Source organism: Leucopleurus acutus (assembly GCF_964270905.1).
Source record: "Leucopleurus acutus genome assembly, chromosome: 10".
Taxonomy (NCBI): domain Eukaryota; kingdom Metazoa; phylum Chordata; class Mammalia; order Artiodactyla; family Delphinidae; genus Leucopleurus; species Leucopleurus acutus.
Genome location: NC_139153.1, coordinates 49,899,745 through 49,921,034, shown reverse-complemented (window position 1 = coordinate 49,921,034; position 21,290 = coordinate 49,899,745). Strand labels below are relative to the sequence as shown.

Below are 21,290 nucleotides of genomic sequence, written 5' to 3'. Positions count from 1 at the left end.
CATCTCCCCGACCGTGCTACGCGCGCCCAGCCTCCCCGGAGGGCCTCCCGAAGGCGCTGCCCACTTCTGCCCCGCTGCTCCCCGCGGGGCCCCGCGCAGCCCCGCCCCGGAGCCACCTCCCGCCCCTCTTCTCCGGGGGGCGGGCCAGCCCGAGCCCAGTCACGACTGTGCGGTCCCCCGCGAGGTGGCCGCGGGTGCAGTGGGGCGGCGCGCTTTCCCCCTGCCCGCGGGGGTGCCGTGGAGGTGGGCAGGGCCGGGGCGGGGGCGAGGCCGAAGGAGGGCGCGTCGGCGCCTCGGCTAGGATGGGAGTCCCCGGCCTCCGGAGCTGAGCAAGGCGGCCCGCGGCGAGGAGGGCGCGCCGCAGGGAGGCTAGCCTCGCTCTTCCTCCGGGAGCCCAACACCTTTCCCGCGCCGCCAAGATGATCCCCCCGAGCGGCGCCCGAGAGGACGGCGTGGACGGGCTGCCCAAGGAGACGACGAACGCCGAACAACCGCCCTCTCCTGCATCCACCGGCAGCCAGGAATCCAAGGTACCGCGCACGCTTGCCCCGAGAGGATACAAACTCACTCTCCTTCTCTCCTCTGTCCACCTTTGTTTCCTCCCTACTGGCGCTGGCGCCAGAGTCTGAGACGCGTCCCCAGTTCCTCTCAAGGACTGTACCTCCCTTGAGACTTGAATGTACGGCAGGACTCTCTGATAGCGATGCTGGACCACATCCCTGGAGACCCAGCTTTCTTGCCCACACAGCCCGGGGGCTTTGCGCAGGGCTTCCACCCTGCGAGCACCCGCAATTCAGTAGACTCCTGGTTCATATAGCTTTCTTGGGTGGTGGTGGCGGGGTGGTTCTGTGCTTTGAACCTGCATGTACCCAAAGCGCGTGCAAGTATTAGGTGGCTTCTGAAGGCTGAGGGACAAACAGCCGAGGGATACTCCTCCAGAAAAGCTGGGGCACTTGCGGACCAGCAGAGGTTTGCCTGTATCCCAAAGGTCTGAGACCCTTTGCTTAACAGGGCTCATCACTAACCTCAGATACAGCTCATTTCAGAAAAACTAGGGAAATGACGCGTTCTCGGGAAAGTTGATGTTCCTCTTGTGGAAGTTAATCCTCGGACTTACACTTGCTTTCATGAGAGTTACACTGACATACACAAAACCAACCCCGCAGCACTTCTGTCGCTGGTACACTTCCTCTGAAACTCTCGTGGGTGCCAGGCACATGTTTGGAAATCTTGGAAGAGGATAAAGTAAAATGCGGCTGCTAGCTGTGCGATGCCAAATGGCATCTCAGCCGGGAGTGAAAACCATAAGATGGAGTTTGTAGTTATATGGATTTTTTAAGGGCAGGACTCCTGGCTCTTTATCCAGATCTCCTTTGTGTTCCCTGGATGTCTTTGGAATGTGGGGCAGTTCCTGTGTAGGAATGAAGGAAAGGAGGATGCCAGTCTGGAGGGCAGGTCAGATGGGGCAAAGAAGAGTCCCATCCTTATCTCCCTTCACACACATCCCTGGAAGCCATTGACAAATCAGCAGGATCAAAAGCACAGCTAAGGGGCTCTCAGTTTAAGTGATGCTGCCCACTGTGTGTACCCCAGCCTTCAAAAGTTAGCCATCAGAGATGCTAATCCAAGACAAAGAGCTTTGCATTATCTTTATTTTATTTTTTTGATAAATATCTGACCTGAAATATGTGTTAACTTTTCTAAAACGCAGTTGGAAATGGGGGCAAAACCCCACCTTCCAGAATCATTGTGAGGCATAGTAAGTACAGTGTAAGGACTGTACATCCCAGTACAGTGTAAGGACTCGATCCATGTTTACCCTTTTCCTTCCTGAGATAAGGAGATGGGATCCATCTCACCATAGATGATTCACTCCAAATCCATCTCACAGCCCCTACACATGGACCGTTACCCCTCCAACCGGAAGTTTCTGGCTCTCTCATCATTGTCCATCATTGACCTTCATTCATCTAAGTGATATGGGGTAGTGGCCACTTCAAAGGTGATCTAGAATACTGTAAATGAATGCAGCTGAACTCAAGAGTGAAACTAGTATTCAACTTTTTGAATTGGGCCTGTTGCTCTGCAGTAGGTACGTTCTGGAAAGCGCTTAGGATTTGCTTATACAGAAGCACAGTTCAAACACACTGTATGGGCTTGCTATTTATAGATATCCTAATGTAAATTCTTTGGCAAAGCAAAACCTACGTATGTAATACCCGTCATTATCCACCAACTTATCTGGTTTATGGTTTTGGATCTGCACACGTCAGTTTTTCTCAAAGTGTATTTGTACATTCCTAAATTTGCTGTCATGGCTTAGGTGTTCTTAATCAGTGGAGATGGACTGTGGGGGGCCCGTGAACGCCAAGAAATTGAATGCAAAATGTTGTGCCTGAAGGTGAAATTTGAGTGGGGGGCATAGTGTTTTTGATACTCTCCAAGGGGCCCATGCTTCTAAAAAGGCTAAACTGCTGATGTGGAGGGGTTATGGTAAGGGAACATTAGGATGGCATGAAACAGGGGTAGTAGAGGCAGGCTCTATTTATCCTGCACCAGCAGTGCCACATTTTAAAGCTTATTGGCGTTAAGAAGGATCCTCCACCTTGAGGATGAGCGTCTGGTAGGAGAATGTGGACATGTAGTCATCCCATCTTACTCTCCTCTGAAGTGGTTTGTTTGTCAAAATACCATGTGGGACAGCATGGTTCAGCCCCTCTGGACAGTAAACTTTCTCAAGAAAGACTTTTAAAATTAGTTTTTTCTTTTATTTTATTAAAGCCTCGTTGACTTACAGTACTGTATTTGTTTCAGGTGTACAACGTAGTGATTCAATGTCTTTATAGATTAGTCATCACGCAAAGTTATTATAATATTATTAACTACATTCCCTGTGCTGTACATTGCATCCCTGTGACTTACTTATTTTATAGCTAGTAGTTTGTACCTCTTAATCCCCTTCACCTCATTCACTCATTCCCCCCACCTCCCTCCCCTCTGGCAATCACTAGTTTATTCTCTGTATCTGTGAGTCTGTTTCTGTTTGGTTATATATGTTGATTTGTTTTGATTGTTAGGTTTCACTACACATTTTTAAAATAACTTTTTTCTCTCATGATAAGAGTAACAAATACCCTGTGGAAATTTGAAAAGTCCTGAAAAAAAGTTTTAAAAATTCCCCACTGGTCCAGTCCAGAGACACCTACTGATATCTTGATTGTATATTTGCCTCTTTTCATTGATTTTTTTTTTTTTTCCGGTACGCGGGCCTCTCACTGTTGTGGCCTCTCCCTGTTGTGGCCTCTCCCGTTGCGGAGCACAGGCTCCGGACGCGCAGGCTCGGCGGCCATGCCTCACGGGCCCAGCCACTCCGCGGCATGTGGGATCTTCCCGGACCGGGGCACGAATCTATGTCCCCTGCATCGGCAGGCGGACCCTCAACCACTGCGCCACCAGGGAAGCCCTTCATTAATTTTTATATTTACACAGTTGAGAGAAGAATGGTGAGCATCTACTGAGTGTTTGGTCTGTCAGGCACAAATTGACCCTTCATAATAACCCTGTGAGGGAGATTCTGCTATTATTTCTGTTTTATGGATAGGGAAGCGGAAACTCAGAAAGGTTAGGTGACTCCCCCACAATTGTATAGTTAGTTGAGTGACACAGCATGGACAGGGACCCAGGCAGCATGGCTCTGGAGGACAAGTTGTCAACCACCTGCAGCCGTCTCTCATGCCTGTGTACTGTTTTACATCCTGTACTGTTTCACCTAACATCCTAACCAAGTATTTTATATGCTACTAAAAGCCATTTGCAACCATATTTTGGTCTTCTCATCTTAAGAAATCTTTGAAAATAAATTGAGCCACATTATCATGTGAAATGATTAAAGCCCAGTTCTTATACAGCTTCTTTGCATTTGATTTTGCTACGCTTGCCCTAAAAGTATATTTACAGAAGTGATTAAATGGAATATCACAGAACCATCTGGAAAACCGGGCCACAGCAAACCCTTTGGTCTAGAGGGTCCATTAGAGAAGAATGATAATGATTCAATGCCCTGAGCATGTAAAATGTTTCTGGAAGTCCATTTCTGCAGATTCTTTGGAATGCTAAATCATAGAATATTAGAATTGGAAACACTGGAGATGATCTATTCTGGGTATTTGTAAAATTATGGTTAATTTTTATTGTGTAAATTTATTTTATTATGGAAAATTTCAACACAGAGAAAATACTATAAAGAACCATCATGTACCTAATCACCTGGCTTCACCAATTATCAGTTCATGGACAATCTTGCTTCAGCTGTTACCCCCAGCACTACCCCCACCCCTCCCCATGCACACTGGATCATTTAAAGCAAGTTCCAGGCATCAAAGCATTTCATTCGTAAATATTTCCAGATGCATCTCTAAAGAATAAGGGCTCTTTTTGTAAACATGACTACAATCCCATTATCACATACTCCAGGTGTTTTAAATCAAGCATCAGTATATTCTTTGGAGGTCCACAAATGGTCTTTGGAATATCTGTGAACAACCAGAACTTTCAAAATTGCTTGTGTACATGTATATGTGCATTGTCTGGGGAAAGGATCCATAGTTTATACCAGCTCTATAAAGTGTTTGTAGCCTTCAAAGTTTATTTAAATATCCCCTCCCTTTTTTTTTCCTCTGTTGAGTAAATCGAGGCCCAGAGAGAGGTAGTGACTTGCCTAAGATCACACAGGTAGTTACTGCCAATAGTCTAAGGAAGCTCCCCGTCTTGGACCTTGGATACCCCAGCACAATTTCCTCAGAGTAAATTCCAGTAAGCACAAGTCATAATCTAGTTTATGTGGTTTTGTTTTTCATAAAATTAGTCTAGTTGAAAGAGTTTGAAAGCCACTAATGAACCTCACCCCTGTATCTTTCCACTAACTATCCCAGAAAGACCAATCTAATTGTTTTTCTAGGTGCTTGACAGAGACCATTGAATACTAAGAAAAATTTCATGTTTCAGCATCCCTTATTGCAAGGAATGTCTTTTCTCCTACTAACTTATTGACAACATAGAAATCTTACTAAGGTGTCACATGAAGTTTTGTATGGATGCCCTTTGCCATCGCTTATATGACACAAAGTCACATTTTGATGATATGAAGGGATTGTAGGTTTTGAGGTCAAATAAACAAGAGGTCAAATCTCTTCTTATCAGTTGCCATCTTTGTGTCTATGAGCAAGCTGCCTAACCTCCCTGAGCCTCAGCTTCCTAAAATCTAGAATGGGGATGCTAATCCCCAGTTGGTATGGCTTTTTGTAAAGCCTGAGAATAGGTAAAACACCCAATATGTTGAAAGCATTTGTAAGCATAAAGCATTATTTACTTTCTCTTCCTGCTTCAAATTAGATGATTCTGTCACTGACCAATCACAAATGTCATCATTGGAAGAATTTCAATAATCAAAAATGACGTTCCCATAGTATAACTGAGTTTTCCTCCCTTTGCACTCTCAGTTATACTGTTGACTGCAGTGAGATTTCATCTTAGCTATGTTGCATCCCCAAGAAGATTAGCCATAGACTCACCAGCATGTGACTTTGATTTTGGAAGGTTGATATAAGCCACCTAGGGCACCACTGGAGCCATGGACCAAGGTGTCCCCTCATTCGTGGATGCTTCTCTCTGAATCTGGACCACCTTCTAAGCTATCGAGAAGCAATTCCTAACCATGAAGATGTGCCCTGCATCTCCCGGAAAGGTTTCTGTGTCCATCAATCAGCAACTATTTATTGACTGCCTACTTTGTGGCCAGCTCACCCATTACATATATATGAAGCTATTGTTGATAAGGAATTTAACTTCTACTCAGGGGAGAAGAAAGAAAATGGAACCTTGGCCTTGCATTCAAATCCCCTGGAGAGTCCAGACCATAGGCTAGACCTATTAAATTGAAATCTGTGAGTGAAGGTCCCAGCAATCAGCATTTTTATAAAGCTTCCTTAGTGATTTCATTGTACAGCCAAGTTTGAGAAACACTGGTCTAGACTAAAAGAATTACAGAATGTCAAAGAAAGCAAGATATTTTCCCTTCCAGCCAAGATACTTGGAATCATTTGTATTTACTTTCTCTTCTTCACTTCCCATTTATACTTCAATCCAAAGAAATGGTTCTGGCAAAAGTAACCTGCTGTTTCCTCCACATTGCCAAAGAATCTAAGCGTTGCTCAGATACAGCTGGATTTATAAGGTTGACTATGTCCTTATTAAGTTGTTTTCATGATTATAAAAGTAATAAGCACTAAATGTAGAAAACTGGAAAACACAGAATATATAAAAATTAATTTATCATACAATGACCTAGACATAAGGATTGTTAGGTTTTTTTGCTGTATTTCAGGTTTCCTTTAACACACACACACACACACACACACACACACACACACGCTTGAAACAGAATTGAAATAGTGTATACATAAATGCACGTTGTGTTTTTTCTTCTACCTAATGTACATAAACAGTTTTCTTGTATTCTTAGATAAGTATTAAATAAAGATGGTATATGTCATTGTTGTACCATATCTATTTCGTCAGTCTCTTCTGATGGTACATTTAGATTCTTTCTCAGCTTTCAAGCTTTAAAAAAATATCAATATTTAAACGGGGCTTCCTGATACATCAACATTTGAATATTTTTCTGATTCGTTTCATGGGAAGCAAAATTGCTAGGTCTGGATATAAACACTTGGAAGGTCTTTTATTCTCACTGACACAGTGCTCTCTAGAAAGATGTATCATAGCTTTTTTTTTTAGAATTTTTATTTTTATTATTTATTTTATTTTTATTTATTGGCTGTGTTGGGTCTTCGTTGCTGCACATGGGCTTTCTCTAGTTGTGGCAAGTGGGGGGCTACTCTTCATTGCAGTGCGCGGGCTTCTCATTGTGGTGGTTTCTCTTGTTGCGGAGCATGGGCTCTAGGCACGCGGGCTTCAGTAGTTGTGGCTCACGGTCTCTAGAGCGCAGGCTCAGTAGTTGTGGCGCATGGGCTTAGTTGCTCCACGGCATGTGGGATCTTCCCAGACCAGGGCTCGAACCCATGTCCCCTGCATTGGCAGGCAGATTCTTAACCACTGTGCCACCAGGGAAGCCCTATCATAGCTTTTTTTCTTGTAAACTTTGAAGTATAACATCATACCAAAAAGTGCACACAAGATTACAGATCAATGAATTTTCAAAAAATAAATTATTGATCAGTATGTAACCAAAACAAAAATCAAGAAATAGAATGTTATCAGCACCCCAGAATCTCCCTCATACCCTTTTCTGTCACTGCCTTCCCAAAGGTAAATATTTTGACTTCTAACGACATAAATTAACCTTCCTTTATATAAATGGAATCATACAGTGTGTACTCTTTTATGCTTGGCTTCTTTCACTTAGCATTATGTTGTGAGATTCATTTATACCATTGCATGTAGCAATAGTTTTCATTTTCATTGCTATATAGAATTCCACTGTGTGAATAGACCACTATTTAACCATTTTATTGATGGTGGACATTTGGATTGTTTCTTGGTTTTGGCTGCTAGAAGTTATACCCCTTTGACCATCCTTATACATATTCCTTGTGGCACCTCTGTTGGGTGTATACCTAGGAGCAACATTGCTGGGCTGTAGGGTATATATAAGTTCAGTGTTAGTAGATATTGTCAACTTTCCAAAGCATCTGTACCAATTCGTAATCCCACCAACAATGTATAAGAGTTCCATCTGATCCTCATCCCACCAACATTTGGTATTGTCTATATTTCTCAGTTCAGCCATTCTCATAGGTGATTAGTGGTATTGTGCCGTGGTTTTAACTTGTATGTCCCCAATGACTAATGAATTAAGCAGTTTTTTTTGTTTTGTTTTGTTTTGTTTTGGCCATGCCTCATGCGGGATCTTAGTTCCCTGACCAGGGATCAAACCCTTCTCCCCTGCATTGGGAGGACAGAGTCTTAACCACTGGACTGCCAGGAAAGTCCCGAATTAAGCAGTTTTTATGCTTTGGGGCATTTGAATGTCTTCTTGTGAAGTAGTTATTCAAATCTTTTGTCTATTTTCTTATTAGTTTATATGTCATTTTTAAAAATTTATATGAATTCTTTACATATTCTAGATCCAAGTACTTTTAAAGATAAATGTGTTGCAGATATCTTCTTCTATCCTGTGGCTTTTCTTTTCTTAACAGAAATTCTTATTGAGTGTAGTCAAATTATTAATTTTCTCACTTATGGTTGTTAGTGCTTTTTGTGTTCTCCTTATGAAATCTTTGCCTACCCCAAAGGCATGAAAGTATTCTCCTAGTATTTCTTAGAAATGTTTTTGCTTAGTCTTTCACACATAAGTCTATAATCCATTTGAAATTGCTGTGGGTGTGAGGTAGGGGTCAAGATTCATTACGGCACGGCACTGCCACCTTTGCCATAAATTGGATGGCTATATTTTTGATTTATGTGGAGGTTGATGCTCTGCCCCATTGGTCTATTTGTCTGTCCTTGTACCAGCACAGCACTGTCTTAAATATAATGGCTTTATTAAAAAGTTTTGATATCTGGCAGAGTAAGACTTCTGGCTTTGCCTTGCTTTTTCAAAACTGCTTTGGTTATTTGGGGCCCTTGACATTTCCATTATGCATTTTAGAATCAGCTAATCAGTTTCCACAAAAACACCTGCTAGGATTTTGACTGGGGTTGCGTTAAATCTACAAATCCATTTGGAGAGAATGGACATCCTCATACTATTAGTTCTTCCAGTAATAGAGTCCACTGTACAGAGATTGCTTCCACCAAGTGCCCCAAGGCATCGTTACCTGAGAACCTAAATCTTTGTTACTTTTTTTCAGTTTGGGATTCTCAGACCAAGTTGTGTTGTATAAATTTAAGCCCCAAATCTATGTGAAGGCAGATCTGTGATTATGAATTCCCAAGGAAATATTTGTTTGTTTATTGTCCACCTTATGTCTATACTAAGATTTTCTTTCTCATCAACCTGAATTGGTGAGAAAGTTGTTTCTTGTTCATTCTTTCTTTTCAGATCTCCACTATATGTAGGCAGTAAAATTCAATCTCCCTAGGATTTTTTTTTGAGTTAAAATACACATAACATAAAATTTACCTTCTTACTAATTTTTAAATGGTTACATTTTAAGTGTAGTTTTCTGTGGCATTAAATATATGCATATTGTTGTATAACCGTCAGCATCTTTAGAACTTTTTCATCTTCCCAAACTGAAGTTCTGTACCCATTAAACAGTTATTCCCCATCTCCTACTCTTTCCAGCTCCTGGCAACCACTACTATTCTACTTTCTGATTCTATGAATTTGACCAACTCTAGGTACCTCATATATGATGAATCATTTAATGTTTGTCCCTTTATAAGTGGCTTATCTTAACATAACTTAACATAAATCTTCCAGGTCCATCCATGTTGTGGTATAAGTCAGAATTTCCTTCTTTTTTTTAAGGCTGAACAATATTCCATTGTATGTATATACCACATTTCTTTATCGATTCATCCATCAGTGGACTATTGTGAATAATGCTGCTATGAACTCGGGTGTACAAGTATCTGTTCAAGTCCCTGCTTTCATTTCCTTTAGGAAATAGCCAAAAGTGAGGTTGCTGGATTATATGGTAATTCTATCTTTAATCTTTTGAGGATTCACCATACTGTTTTTCACAATGGCTGTACCATTTTAGATTCCCACCAGGAATGAACAGGATTCCAATTTCTCTACATCCTCACCAACACTAGTTATTTTCTGGGGTTTTTTTTATCCTAATGGGAGTGAGATACTATCTCATTGTGGCTTTTGCTTGCATTTCTCTACTGATTAGTGTTGTTGAGCATCATTTCATGTGCTTATTGGTCATTTGTATATCTTCTTTGGAGAAATGTCCATTCAAGGCCTTTGCCTGGTTTTTGAGTTGTTTTCTTTCTTGTTAGTTATTTTTGTTATTTTTAGATTTATAGCCTTTTATCAGCAAATTTGAAGGGCAAAGATATATTGAAATTTTTTATTGTTTTATTACATTTATTCACTAGAAAGTATTATTTTTATATTAAAATATTTTTTCTTTTGTGAATTATATATTCATCTATTTTAATAGAGCATTTATTTCCTATTGATTTTTTTTTTTTTTTTTTTTTTGCGGTACGCGGGCCTCTCACTGTTGTGGCCTCTCCCGTTGCGGAGCACAGGCTCCGGACGCACAGGCTCAGCGGCCATGGCTCACGGGCCCAGCCACTCCGCGGCATGTGGGATCTTCCCGGACCGGGGCACGAACCGGTGTCCCCTGCATCGGCAGGCGGACTCTCAACCACTGCGCCACCAGGGAAGCCCCTCCTATTGATTTTTTTAAAATTCTTTATAAATATTAAAACCACAATCTTTCATATATGTTGCTAACGTTTTCCCAGATTCAAATTTGTTTTTCAATTTTATTACATTTTCAACATGGAAGATTATTTTTTTATGTTGTTAAATGTCTCAAATTTATTTAGCTATGGCTTCTTTTTCCCATTTATATTTAGAAAGGTCTTCCCCACCCTGGGAGCAAATAAATATTAATCTGTGTGTTTCTCTAGCTCCTTATTATATACTTTTTACTTTTATCACTTTAATCCATCCGGAATTTATGTTGTTATGTGGTAAGGAAGAACTTTAATTTTTTCTGAATGAAAAAAACCACTTGTTGAACAATTCATTTTTACGCTGATTCGAAATGTTGGCTCTATTATGTAATAAATGGTAATATGTACTAGGTTGTCTTTTACAGTCATCTGTTATATTCTAATGATTTTGCATTTATTACTACACACTACTTTGACATTACAATTATAATGTTTTAATTACTGTAGCTTTATAATAGACTGATAACTGATAATACAGGTACCTTCCTGGGAATTTATTTATTTAACTGCACTCACTGTTTTGATTTTCCATCAAGTTATAAATATAATATTTTGAGAAGAATTGCATGAAACTTTTAAGATTGTTTCAGCAAAATCTTTACATATAGTGGGATTTCTCATCCAGGAACATAGTATATATCTTCAGTTATTGAAACGTCTTTTATGCCACTCATAAATGCTTAGTAATTTTCTTCAAATACTTTTTGCCCAATCCTCTGTTAGCTATTTCCTGGATATTTTATACTAGTTTTATATTAATTTTGTAATCTAAGGTCTTTTAGATTCCATTTCTTATTCATTAATAAAGAAGTACAGTGTTGCTTACTGATTCATTGTGGGCTCTGGAGTCAGAAGCAGCTGTGTTCAAATCCCAATGTATGGCTTTGGGATGCCACTTAATGAGCTTCCCTGTCCTTCACTTTCCTGAGCTTCACTGTTCTTTCTGTAAAATGAGCATACTAATGGTCTTTTGCAGCACTGTCATTAGGGTTAGATTAATGAGTGTATCCTAAGTGCCTAACACAGTGCATGGCACATAGTGAGTCAATGTTAGCTATTATTATTAGATTATCATAGTATCTACAAAAATAATTTTGCCTCTCTAACTATAATTATCTCTTTTGGGGGTTAGGGGAGTGGGGTAGGTAGGGACAGAATATTATTGCAGTAGATATCCCAAAATACAATAAGTATCAGTGGAGGTATTGGGCTAGTACCTAACTTTAAGTGCTACCTAAGTTTTGCTGTAAGTGTACATTGAGTATAGGTGTATATTGTACAGTGTTGGTACTAAGGGGTACTCTTAGATCTCTTGTATCTCAAGTTACTCTGCAAGCCACTTAAAATTTACACATTCAGCCTGAGAAACATCAGGTGGTACTTTGCAAATTTAACTTTAAGACAAATCCATTTCCAACTAAATCATTTCTTAAGTCCTCCTTCTACACAAATTCCAGACTTCCCACTCTGTTTGCAATTAAACTGAGACAGTGTTTCTTATGTAAATTTGGGTAATGTTCTTAGCTTACTAAGAATTTCCACCAGGAATGGATGTGGAATTGTTTCAAATGACTTTTTGGCAAGTATCAAAGTAATCATGTGATTTTTTTTTTTGTCCTTTGGCCTCTTTATGTGATGGATTATATTAATAGATAGCCTAAATTAAACTCTTCTTACATTCCTGGAAAAGGTCCCACTTGACCATGGGGATTTTCTTTTAATAAACTACTAGGTTTTCATTGCCAGTACTTTATTATTTTTACATCTATATACATAAGAAAGATTGTTCTCTGTCATTTTGTGTCCTTGGTCAGATATTATTTTTAAGGATATGCCAAGTTTAAAAAAATTATTTGGGAAGATATACATGGATGTTTTTGTTTGTTTCTTTTTGGGTTTTTTTCTGTGAATAGTTTGTAGAACCCAGATCTCCACTTTGAATGTTTGAAGAAAATGGGACAATATCTAAAACTGGCACCTATTTTAAAATAAAATTTGAAAACATTTTTGTATTTTTTATTCTATTCTCTTTTCCTGAACTGACATGAATCAGGTTTGTTAACTTGTATTTTGCCTGAAAATTATTCCTTTCATTTAAATCTTCATAATATCTCTGGATGAGTTATTATAGGACAGCCCTGGGACCTTCCTTCAATCTTATCTCATCCTCACTCTTTCTAGCAGGTTTCCTATGTGTTCTTATCTTATGAAATCCCTTTTTTTGTAGTTCTCTGTGTTTATATACCAGTGGTCCCTTAGATCTGGATTTGGAATCAGGAAAGTTAAATACCAGTGCTCACGCTTCCACCTTTATCTAGAGAGGTGCTCCCTCTTTGCTCCCTCCTTAAATCTCATTTTTTCCGTTGATTCCCTTTCTACTGCTGTAACAGTTCCTCACTAGTCCTGTTGGCCATCACATTCTCCTCCACCCATCATTCAAGGGTTGGTCTTCCCCAGCATTCTATTCTCAGCCCTCAGCCCTTCTCACTCTTCATAATCTCTCTGGGTCTTTCTGGGACATCTTACCTATTCTTTTTATTTCATCCACCAGCTGATAGCACCCAAATCTGAAGCCAACACAGACATCGCTCTTCTGAGCTCCAGACCAATATATCCCACTGCCTTTTGGGCAACCTGTCTTGATGCCCTCCATATATTTTAAATTCAACCTACCCTCAACTAAACTCATCGTTCTCAACTCAGATGCCAGCTCAGTTCTTGTGTGTTCTTCTTCTTGTGTTCTCATCCAGAGATGAGCATCATGAATGGAGTCAACCAAGCCAGAAAACCAGAACTCATCCTCAGTGACCCCCAGGGGGCCTGAATAGAGAGGTTTTTGGAAGCAGGTGGACAGGAGACAAGATGTCTGTCAGCCCTCAGAGGGTGCTTCATTTATCTGAAAATGAAACTTGGACCTGTTGTCTGTTCCTAATGGCCCCCGTAGCTGAAGTGTCAGTCAGCATGTTTTCCTCAGGTCTGGGAGCAGGTGTGACCACAGCATGAAGGACTGAGGTCAGCCACAAGAGAAAGAATAAAGAGGAGGGATCCAGAGCTCCCAGGAATGCCACTGCTACCTTGCCCTCCAAACTGACATGAGAGAGAGAGCAGTGAAAAGAGGTCCTAGAGTGCTCTGTGCCCCGGTAAGACCCCCACATTTCCTCTCTTCATCTCCAGCACTCTCAGTTTTATCAGAACAAGGTAACTTGGAAACCTTGGAAAAGATTCCCATGATACCCCTTTCCCTGGCATGTCAATCACCAGAAGAGCACAAGGCTGCAGAGCTCCCTTCCTTTCTCACAGTTTAATCTCCATACAGGTCTGCATATCTATCGTCAGCTCTGTCTGCCACCCTCCCCAGCGGTCGGTACTCTCTACTCTACCCTCTGGAATTTACTCTTCAGTAAATCCTCTCTCTCCTCAACGTCTCTGATGTGTCCTTCACTTCTGACTCTGATGCCCAGCCATTCCCCTGCAGCCTCTCAAATGGTGGCTCTTTTCTCCCTCATCAGGCTTGGTAGTTGAGGAGGCTGCCTCACTACTGCTTCCAGACTTTGATCTCTCCTCCTCTAAAATGTATAGCTTTAAAATCCACACACTCAGTCTCTTCTACCCACTGCTAAAATCAGCAGTCATCTACCAACCGGAGTAGGTCTCTCCATTCTCCAGGCTCACTCTCACTCATTCCAACCCTATCCCTGTCATAAACATCGGTGATTTTCATATACTGCAGATGACTCTTCCAAATATCCTGACTTCATAAGTCCTTAAACTTTTCTCCTCCTAAGATCTTGTCTCCACTCTCTCCCACATTGCCACCCACTTCTGTGACCATTCCCAAGACTTTGCACAATGATTGCACCATCTTTCCAAGTGTAAAAAAGTACAGAGAAAACTTTTCAGGCAAGGATGCTCAGGAAAGGAGTCATTCTGGAGGGTCAACCCTTCCAGATAAAAGGGAACATGTCCTTTTATGTTCCAGGCATTTCCCTATTGAGAATTTTGCTTGCAAGGTTCACATCTCCGTACTTTCAAAAGCAGAATATGCCACATGAAATTTCATTCACGTATAATAGAGCTGCAAATGCTTTGTAAATTTCAAAGCAATTATATTGCTTTTGTAATTTCCTTTCCCTAATTATTCAGGATCACCATTTTAAACACTAGTTATTGAAATTTTCGCGTGCAGGAGAGTTTTCCTCTTGCACTAATGACTCCATACTGCTGTGCCGTCCTGCTTCTTGTGTCTGACTCTAACATTTTTCATACTCTTCCTACACAAAGACCATCCTCTCTCTGCAGGCTACTTTGAGTCTTCTAACATGCTTCTTTTCGTTTGCTTTTGTATTGGAAAATAAATCATCACACTAGTTGGAATTTCATGTTCCTTAAGAGGAAACAGAAACTGAACTCAATGGACTATCAGGGAAGTAAATAGAGGATTTTTGGGTTTCAGTGGTTTGATTTTACTTAGTGACTTTACCTAGTGATTGGTTCATCAGAACTTTTTGCTTACATTTTCTGGTTCTTAGCTGCATTTTCCATAATCAGTTGCTGAGTTCCTGATAGGTTTGATATTTCTTAATTCTTGTTTAAAGGACAAATTGATTAAGCTCAAGTTTCTGGTATCCATTTTTTTCATTACTCCATTTGTACTGGATCCTTCATGTGTTGATCAGTTTGCTGGTGTTCATCCCCAATGGATCTGACCTTCCACTTAACATTTGAAAAGATAAATTCCAAAATAGGTTTCATTATTGTCAATTTCTATGGAGTGATTTTTTTTCTAATTGCTATACCAGACTCTATCTGTTCTCCTCAGGTATATAGCCTGGAAGTACAGTAACATTATCAAAATAAATGTTCCATGAATATATTGTGTGAGAGAAAAAAAAGAGCAAAAGGAAAAAAATCCAACTTACAAAATTAAAGCATGTAGTTTGAGATGAATGAAAGAGAGAACACGATGTACAATCAGGAGGCTTCATGTCAGACCACAACTTAGCCCACTGAAGCGTCTCAAATGTGCAGATTCTTAATCACTGAATGGTCTCTTTTCCAGAAGGAGTAATTTCAATCTGGTTCTGATAACCCAAGGGCTCTAGAATTTCATGAATTTTATGAACTTATCTGAGAAAGCAGTGGTTTTATAGGTGATTCGTTTATTAGTCCTTGTGGTTAGAATTATTTTGGCAAAGTTCCATTTATAGACTGCCTATAGGGTGACTTTGGCAGACAACAGGAAGTAAAAAACCTGATACTCTAAGTTGTAATAAATCATGGGGTTGAAGATGGGAGATATTTTAAGCTTGTATATCAGGAGCCAAGAGCAATATGCCAGGCCGTCTAGCTTCATGGCAGGACACTTTCTGGTTCTTAATTGGACCTTCCCTTGTAAGTTTGTCCACAACCTGGTTGGACAGCTGCACAGAGAGCCTGAATCTCATTCTTAGAGCCCATGCCCTTGGTTCCCAGGCTCTGGACAGCAGCTGTGGGGTAGACAGAGGCCCATGGGGAGAGCAACAGCTTTGACCTCATTCTCAGTGGTCAGAATCATCAAATCATATAGGTCCAACTTTGAGGAAGCCTATTTCCAACATGTAAAGTTGCTGTAGCTGCAGAAGGTACTGAGGTTTTTTTTTCCCCCCTTCTCCTTCACCTTAAGTTGATATCTCTAAAAGAAAAGCATGAGGTTTCAGAAGCATGTAATTTATGGAGGGTGTACTCTCAGGAGAAACCTACAAGGAGGAAGGAAAGCAGGAGAGGACAGGAGATGGGGCTGATCAAGAATGTAGTCTCAGGTGGTCTTGGCCCGATCCACAGCGGGGCTCTGGGGCACAGACAGCGCCACAGGGTTGTTTCGGCCTTAAAGCAATAGGGCAGGACTGCTTTACTCTGTATCAATCAGTCTTTGACCCCAGGGGTCGGCGGAGGGGAAGGGAGACATTGCACAGTCTCCCAGGGGAGACAGTTTCCATTAGCTGAGAGCAATTCTGGGAACAAAGAATGATCTGCAAACCTAGGCATCTGGGAGGTGGGTACAAGGGCCCCAGTAGAGAGGATCTGGGCAGGACACCAACAGCACCCACTACCTCGGGGTTCTACCTGCGCTGCTTCAGCTAGAGCAGTCATTCCCCTTTTCCATGCTCTACAACTAGGAATTTTGCTAATTTTTTAGTCAGAAAAAGAGTGCTACATTTGAAAAAAGTTTGATGGGCAGCCACCGTATGAAAGCATGTTAAGAGCTGTAGGCCATGGGAACTGGCTGCTTACCCCCTAATGCACCACTGCATCGTACGGCAGAAGGAGGGTGAACGGGGGGTCTGGGGGGAGAGGTGGTGGCCACGGCTGTTACCCAGTCTAAGCTTCTACTGCTTACCCCACGACAGGCCAGTAAATCGAGAGACAAGGTGTGTGTGCTTGGTTGTTGCAGACTTTTGGTGCTGGAAGATTCAGGTAATGTTGACGCTTGGTACAGAGACCACACTTTGAGTACTGCCACTGAGGTACCTTCATCCTTGTGGAACCCATCCTCTTAATTTATTGCTGTGGCTGTAATTACATACAGATGTTCTCTTGACTCAAGACGGTCTGCGTGTATGTAAGGGCTCAGGCCATAGCCTCTGTCACCCCACAAATGGCCAGAGTGAACTCAGCTGGCGAGGAGGGAAGCGCCAGGACCACGCTGGGTTGGCCCAGCCTCTCTCCCCCTCCCATAGCCCCTGCCTCCTTCCCCAGCTGTGGACTTGGATAAAGAAGGCAAAGGAGGTCTTCATATGGTTGAGACAAACTTTGCCCAAACAAACAACTTTTGGGGTTCATTTTGAAACAACTGGGAAATCAGACCTCTAAAAAGGTTGCTGTCCCTCCATTTGGAAGTCATATTGGCTTGTGAAAAGCAGTCTCTATCCCCTCTGGAAATAAAGGAACAGATGGCCAACCGAAGGTTCAGGAAGGAGGCAGGGACACCTCCCAGCTGTGCATCTCCTCGGCAGGGGTTTCACGTTCGAGGACATACTCTAGTACGTGCACAGCATGAGCCTGCCTTTTCCGGCCTATTCCTAGAAGTTTTATTATCCTCCAAACATGCTCATTCCTTTAAAAGTCATTAACAGAAAGGCAGGAAGTTGCTTCACTTCCAGAACCTTGCAGAGAACTACCTTAAAGACCTGGATAGAAAATAGTAAGGGTGTCAAATCAGAGCTATAGTTACAAGTGCTGCAGGAAACCCAAGGAGCCCTGTGCCAGCTGCTTTGGGAACTTGGATAGAAATGGCACTGGGAGAGCTGAAGCCACAGACAGCCGGCCGTAAGATTCCGTAGCTGCTGCCTTCACGCATCTGGGAATCTGCTTTGTCCCTGTCTACTGGGAAGACAAATACAGATTCTTCCATGTATTGTGTCACAGCAAGCAAAGCCAGCTGCATAATTTACAGGTCTAGTGCAAAATGACAGTAAGAGCTCCTTGTTCAAACATATTAAGAATTTCGACAGCAACAGCAGAGAATTAAACCAAACCCAGGGCTCTTCTCAGTGCAGGGCTTTGAGTGACCATACACAGGTGGTGACCCCATGAAGCTGGCCCTGCAGTGCAATCCCCACTACAGGGTTTGGCAGAGCCAGGGAAGGGGAAGGGAGAGGGGATGGACATTTCCCTAGGCCTTGCTGTGCAACGTGATCCGTGTACATCATTCCATTTCTTCCTCATTTTACTGATGAGGAAACCACAAAGGTCAAGGCTAAGGAAAGCAAAGTGACTTCCCCTGGGGCATGTGACTGATACGAGTCTACACTGACATTTGTACCCAGTTCTGGCTCTAAGTTCCCGTTGGTTGTTTGCTGGTTGGTTTGCTGCTTCTTTGATTTACCTTTTCCACATCTACATTCCAAAAGCAGTAACGGCTTGTAGGGAAAGCACTATATCTGTTTTCAAATTTTATTCCCTTATGAGGCTAAAGAAAGGGTAAATATTCAAAAACTATTTTTAGTGAATAAAAGGATTAATACATTCTCCGGGTCCTGGTTCAGTAGCAACAACAACAACAATAATAGGGGAAACACAGGAAGAGAGGATGAAGGAAAGGAGGAGGAGGGAGGGAGGGGAAGAGTGAGTATGAAAAGAGGAGAAAGAGGACAGAGGAAGGACCGGTCACTACATACCACTCTCCAGGCCTTATTTTATTTAACCTGCACAGAGCCTTCCCAAACAGCTCTTGTTTTTGTGCCCACCTTAGAGATGAGAAGCCAGAAGCTTACAGCCACTGGTTAACTCTCCTGAGCCTCCCCACTCTGTGCGTAGCTGAGGCTGGGTGCTGAAGGCTGCTCGCTCTCGCTCTTCTGTAAGGAAAGCCATGCAGGTTGTGTCCCGTGTCGGGCTGAGTCGCACCGCCCGTCCAGTGGTAGGTATAGTGTTCCCCTCCAGTGAGGCACAGCGAAATCACTGTAGTGCAGATAGTAAGAGCAGGTGCCATGTACTGAGTCCCTGTCACCCAGGTACTTTGAATCCAGTTTCTGATCCTTACAACAGTCCCTCTGTGGTAGGTTAATATTTGTTCCAAACAACAGGTGAGCAAACTGAGGCTGAGGCGGCGGTAACTCGTCCAGGTGAATGGTCAGCCTTATTTTAAAGATCGTTGAAGACTCGTCATTCAAATCTAGAGCAGGGGTAGGTATTTAATTGCCTTTCCTCGCAAAATCCCATTGATATAACAGATAACGTAGGTTAAAAGATTATGTCAATGACGGTGGTAAAACAAGAAATGATACCATCAGCAGGCCAGAATTTGTGAGGAAATTGTGGAAGATATGAAGCAGAGAGCATTGAAGTAATGGAGAAAGCAGATAAGAGAAAACTTGTCCAAAGCAGATTCTGGAGTTAATAGTTACAGCCATGAGAGCAGATGTTCCCAGCAGAGCTCAGGAGATCCCCCCACCAAGCTGAGACTTAGCAGATGCAAAGAGCAAGGGTGGTCTTGGCAGTTACCCACCCAGAGGCTCTGTCATTCTTCCTCATTCCCCAAGGATGCCAAGCGCTAGAAGTATACGCTCCTGCTGGAGGCTAACACCTCTGGACTTATGTCTAAACAACCTAAAGCATTAGCCTAGGAAGTCACCCAGAATGGATACAGGGGCCAGACAGAGGAGAAGAGCCCAAGATAACTCCTGACTTCAAAAACTGTAACTCCAAGAAAATAATAGACAGAAGGCAGCTCTACCCAGGAATAAAATATATGAAAGCATTCAACTCTCAAGTAAAACCCTCCATATGTTGGGATTTGTGGGAGCCTCCATCCTGCCTTTTCGATCCCCACCCGGATATCCTAAAGCAGAGGCTGCCTGTCAGCCTTCCCAGCTCAGATGATCCAGGGAGTGATGTCCTCAGAGCCTTACCTGCAGAGGAAGCTCATCCCAGCTACCTGTGTGATCAAGCTAGTTTTTCACCCATAAATAAGAACAGACAACAAAAGCATAGGTAAGAAGGACGAGTAAGCACAACTAAATAAAATAACCGAGGGAAATGAGAGATATCACAAGGATTATGACTAAAATAACTTTTTTTATTGAAGTATAGTTGATTTATAATGTTTTAATTTCTTCTGCATAGCAAGGTGATTCAGTTATTCATATATATACATTCTTTTTTTATATATTATTTTCCATTATGATTTGTCACAGGATATTGAATATAGTTCCCTGTGCTATACAATGGGACCTTGTTGTTTATCCACTCTCTATATAATAGTTTGCATCTGCTAACCCCAAACTCCCAACCCATCCCTCCCCCACCCCTCCTCCCCCTTGGCAACCACAAGTCTGTTCTCTATGTCTGTGAGTCTGTTTCTGTTTTGTAAATAGGTTTGTGTCGTATTTTAGATGCCACATATAAGTGATATCATATGGTATTTATCTTTCTCTTTCTGACTTACTTCACTTAGTACGATCATCTCTAGGTCCATCCATGTTGCTGCAAATGGCATTATTACAGCTGAGCAATATTCCATTGTAGATCTGTACTGTATCTTCTTTATCCGTTCATCTGTCGATGGACATTTAGGTTGTTTCCATGTCTTGGCTCTTGTGAATAGTGCTGCTATGACCATAGGGGTGCATGTATCTTTTGGAATTAGAATTTTGTCCGGATATATGCCCAGGAGTGGGATTGCTGGATCATACGGCAACTCTATAAAATTACTTTCTAATTGGTATCTTCAGAGAGATTCAAGAAGTATTGTGACAGTATCAAAAGAATTCGTTTCTATTTTTTTAAAAAAAGGGACAACCAATGCTAGGAATGAATTTTTGGAAAAAATAAGATTTCCAAAATCTAAAAAACAATTACTGCAAGGCCTGAAAAATACAACGAACAAATATGAAGACTGCATCAGTAAAATGGAAGGTAAAGTAGGGTAATTTCCCAAAAGAGATAGAAAAGGAAAGATAATTTATAAGATAAAGGTCTGGAGATACTGAAAGTGGAAACAGGAAGCCAACAGGTCATCTCCACTAGGACAGAACGGCTGAAATGGAGGTCGGAAGATAATTAAAGAAACAAGTAGAAAAAAATTAAGGATTTTTTAAATATGAAAAATAAATAAAATTAATAAAAAGTTAAGCAGAAAAATATCGGATTCAGAAATGTTCAAAATGAAAGCAATTTGTGAGCAATAAAGGTCAAACGTAAGTGTCAAGCAGTAAAAGGGAAAATATAAGAACGATATGAAAAGTAAAATTGAGAGAACTATACACACACAATTAGCAGAGTCATAATGACCTTTCTAAACTTCAGGAATAGAGAAAAGTCCCTAAATGTCTCCGGAAATTAAAAAACAGGTGACCTTCTCATAATGAAAA

The 21,290-nt window shown here is 41.5% G+C and overlaps 1 protein-coding gene across 1 annotated transcript in view; it reads left to right on the top strand.

The window, feature by feature from the left end:
• Positions 1-419: 419 nt before the first annotated feature.
• The window catches only part of STAC (SH3 and cysteine rich domain), a gene marked incomplete at both ends in the record, with an annotated part of 99,636 nt that continues 78,765 nt past the window's right edge, over positions 420-21,290 (top strand). Inside the window, 1 exon segment of the mRNA XM_082848636.1 lies at positions 420-530. Coding sequence (XP_082704762.1) covers positions 420-530 — 111 coding nt within the window.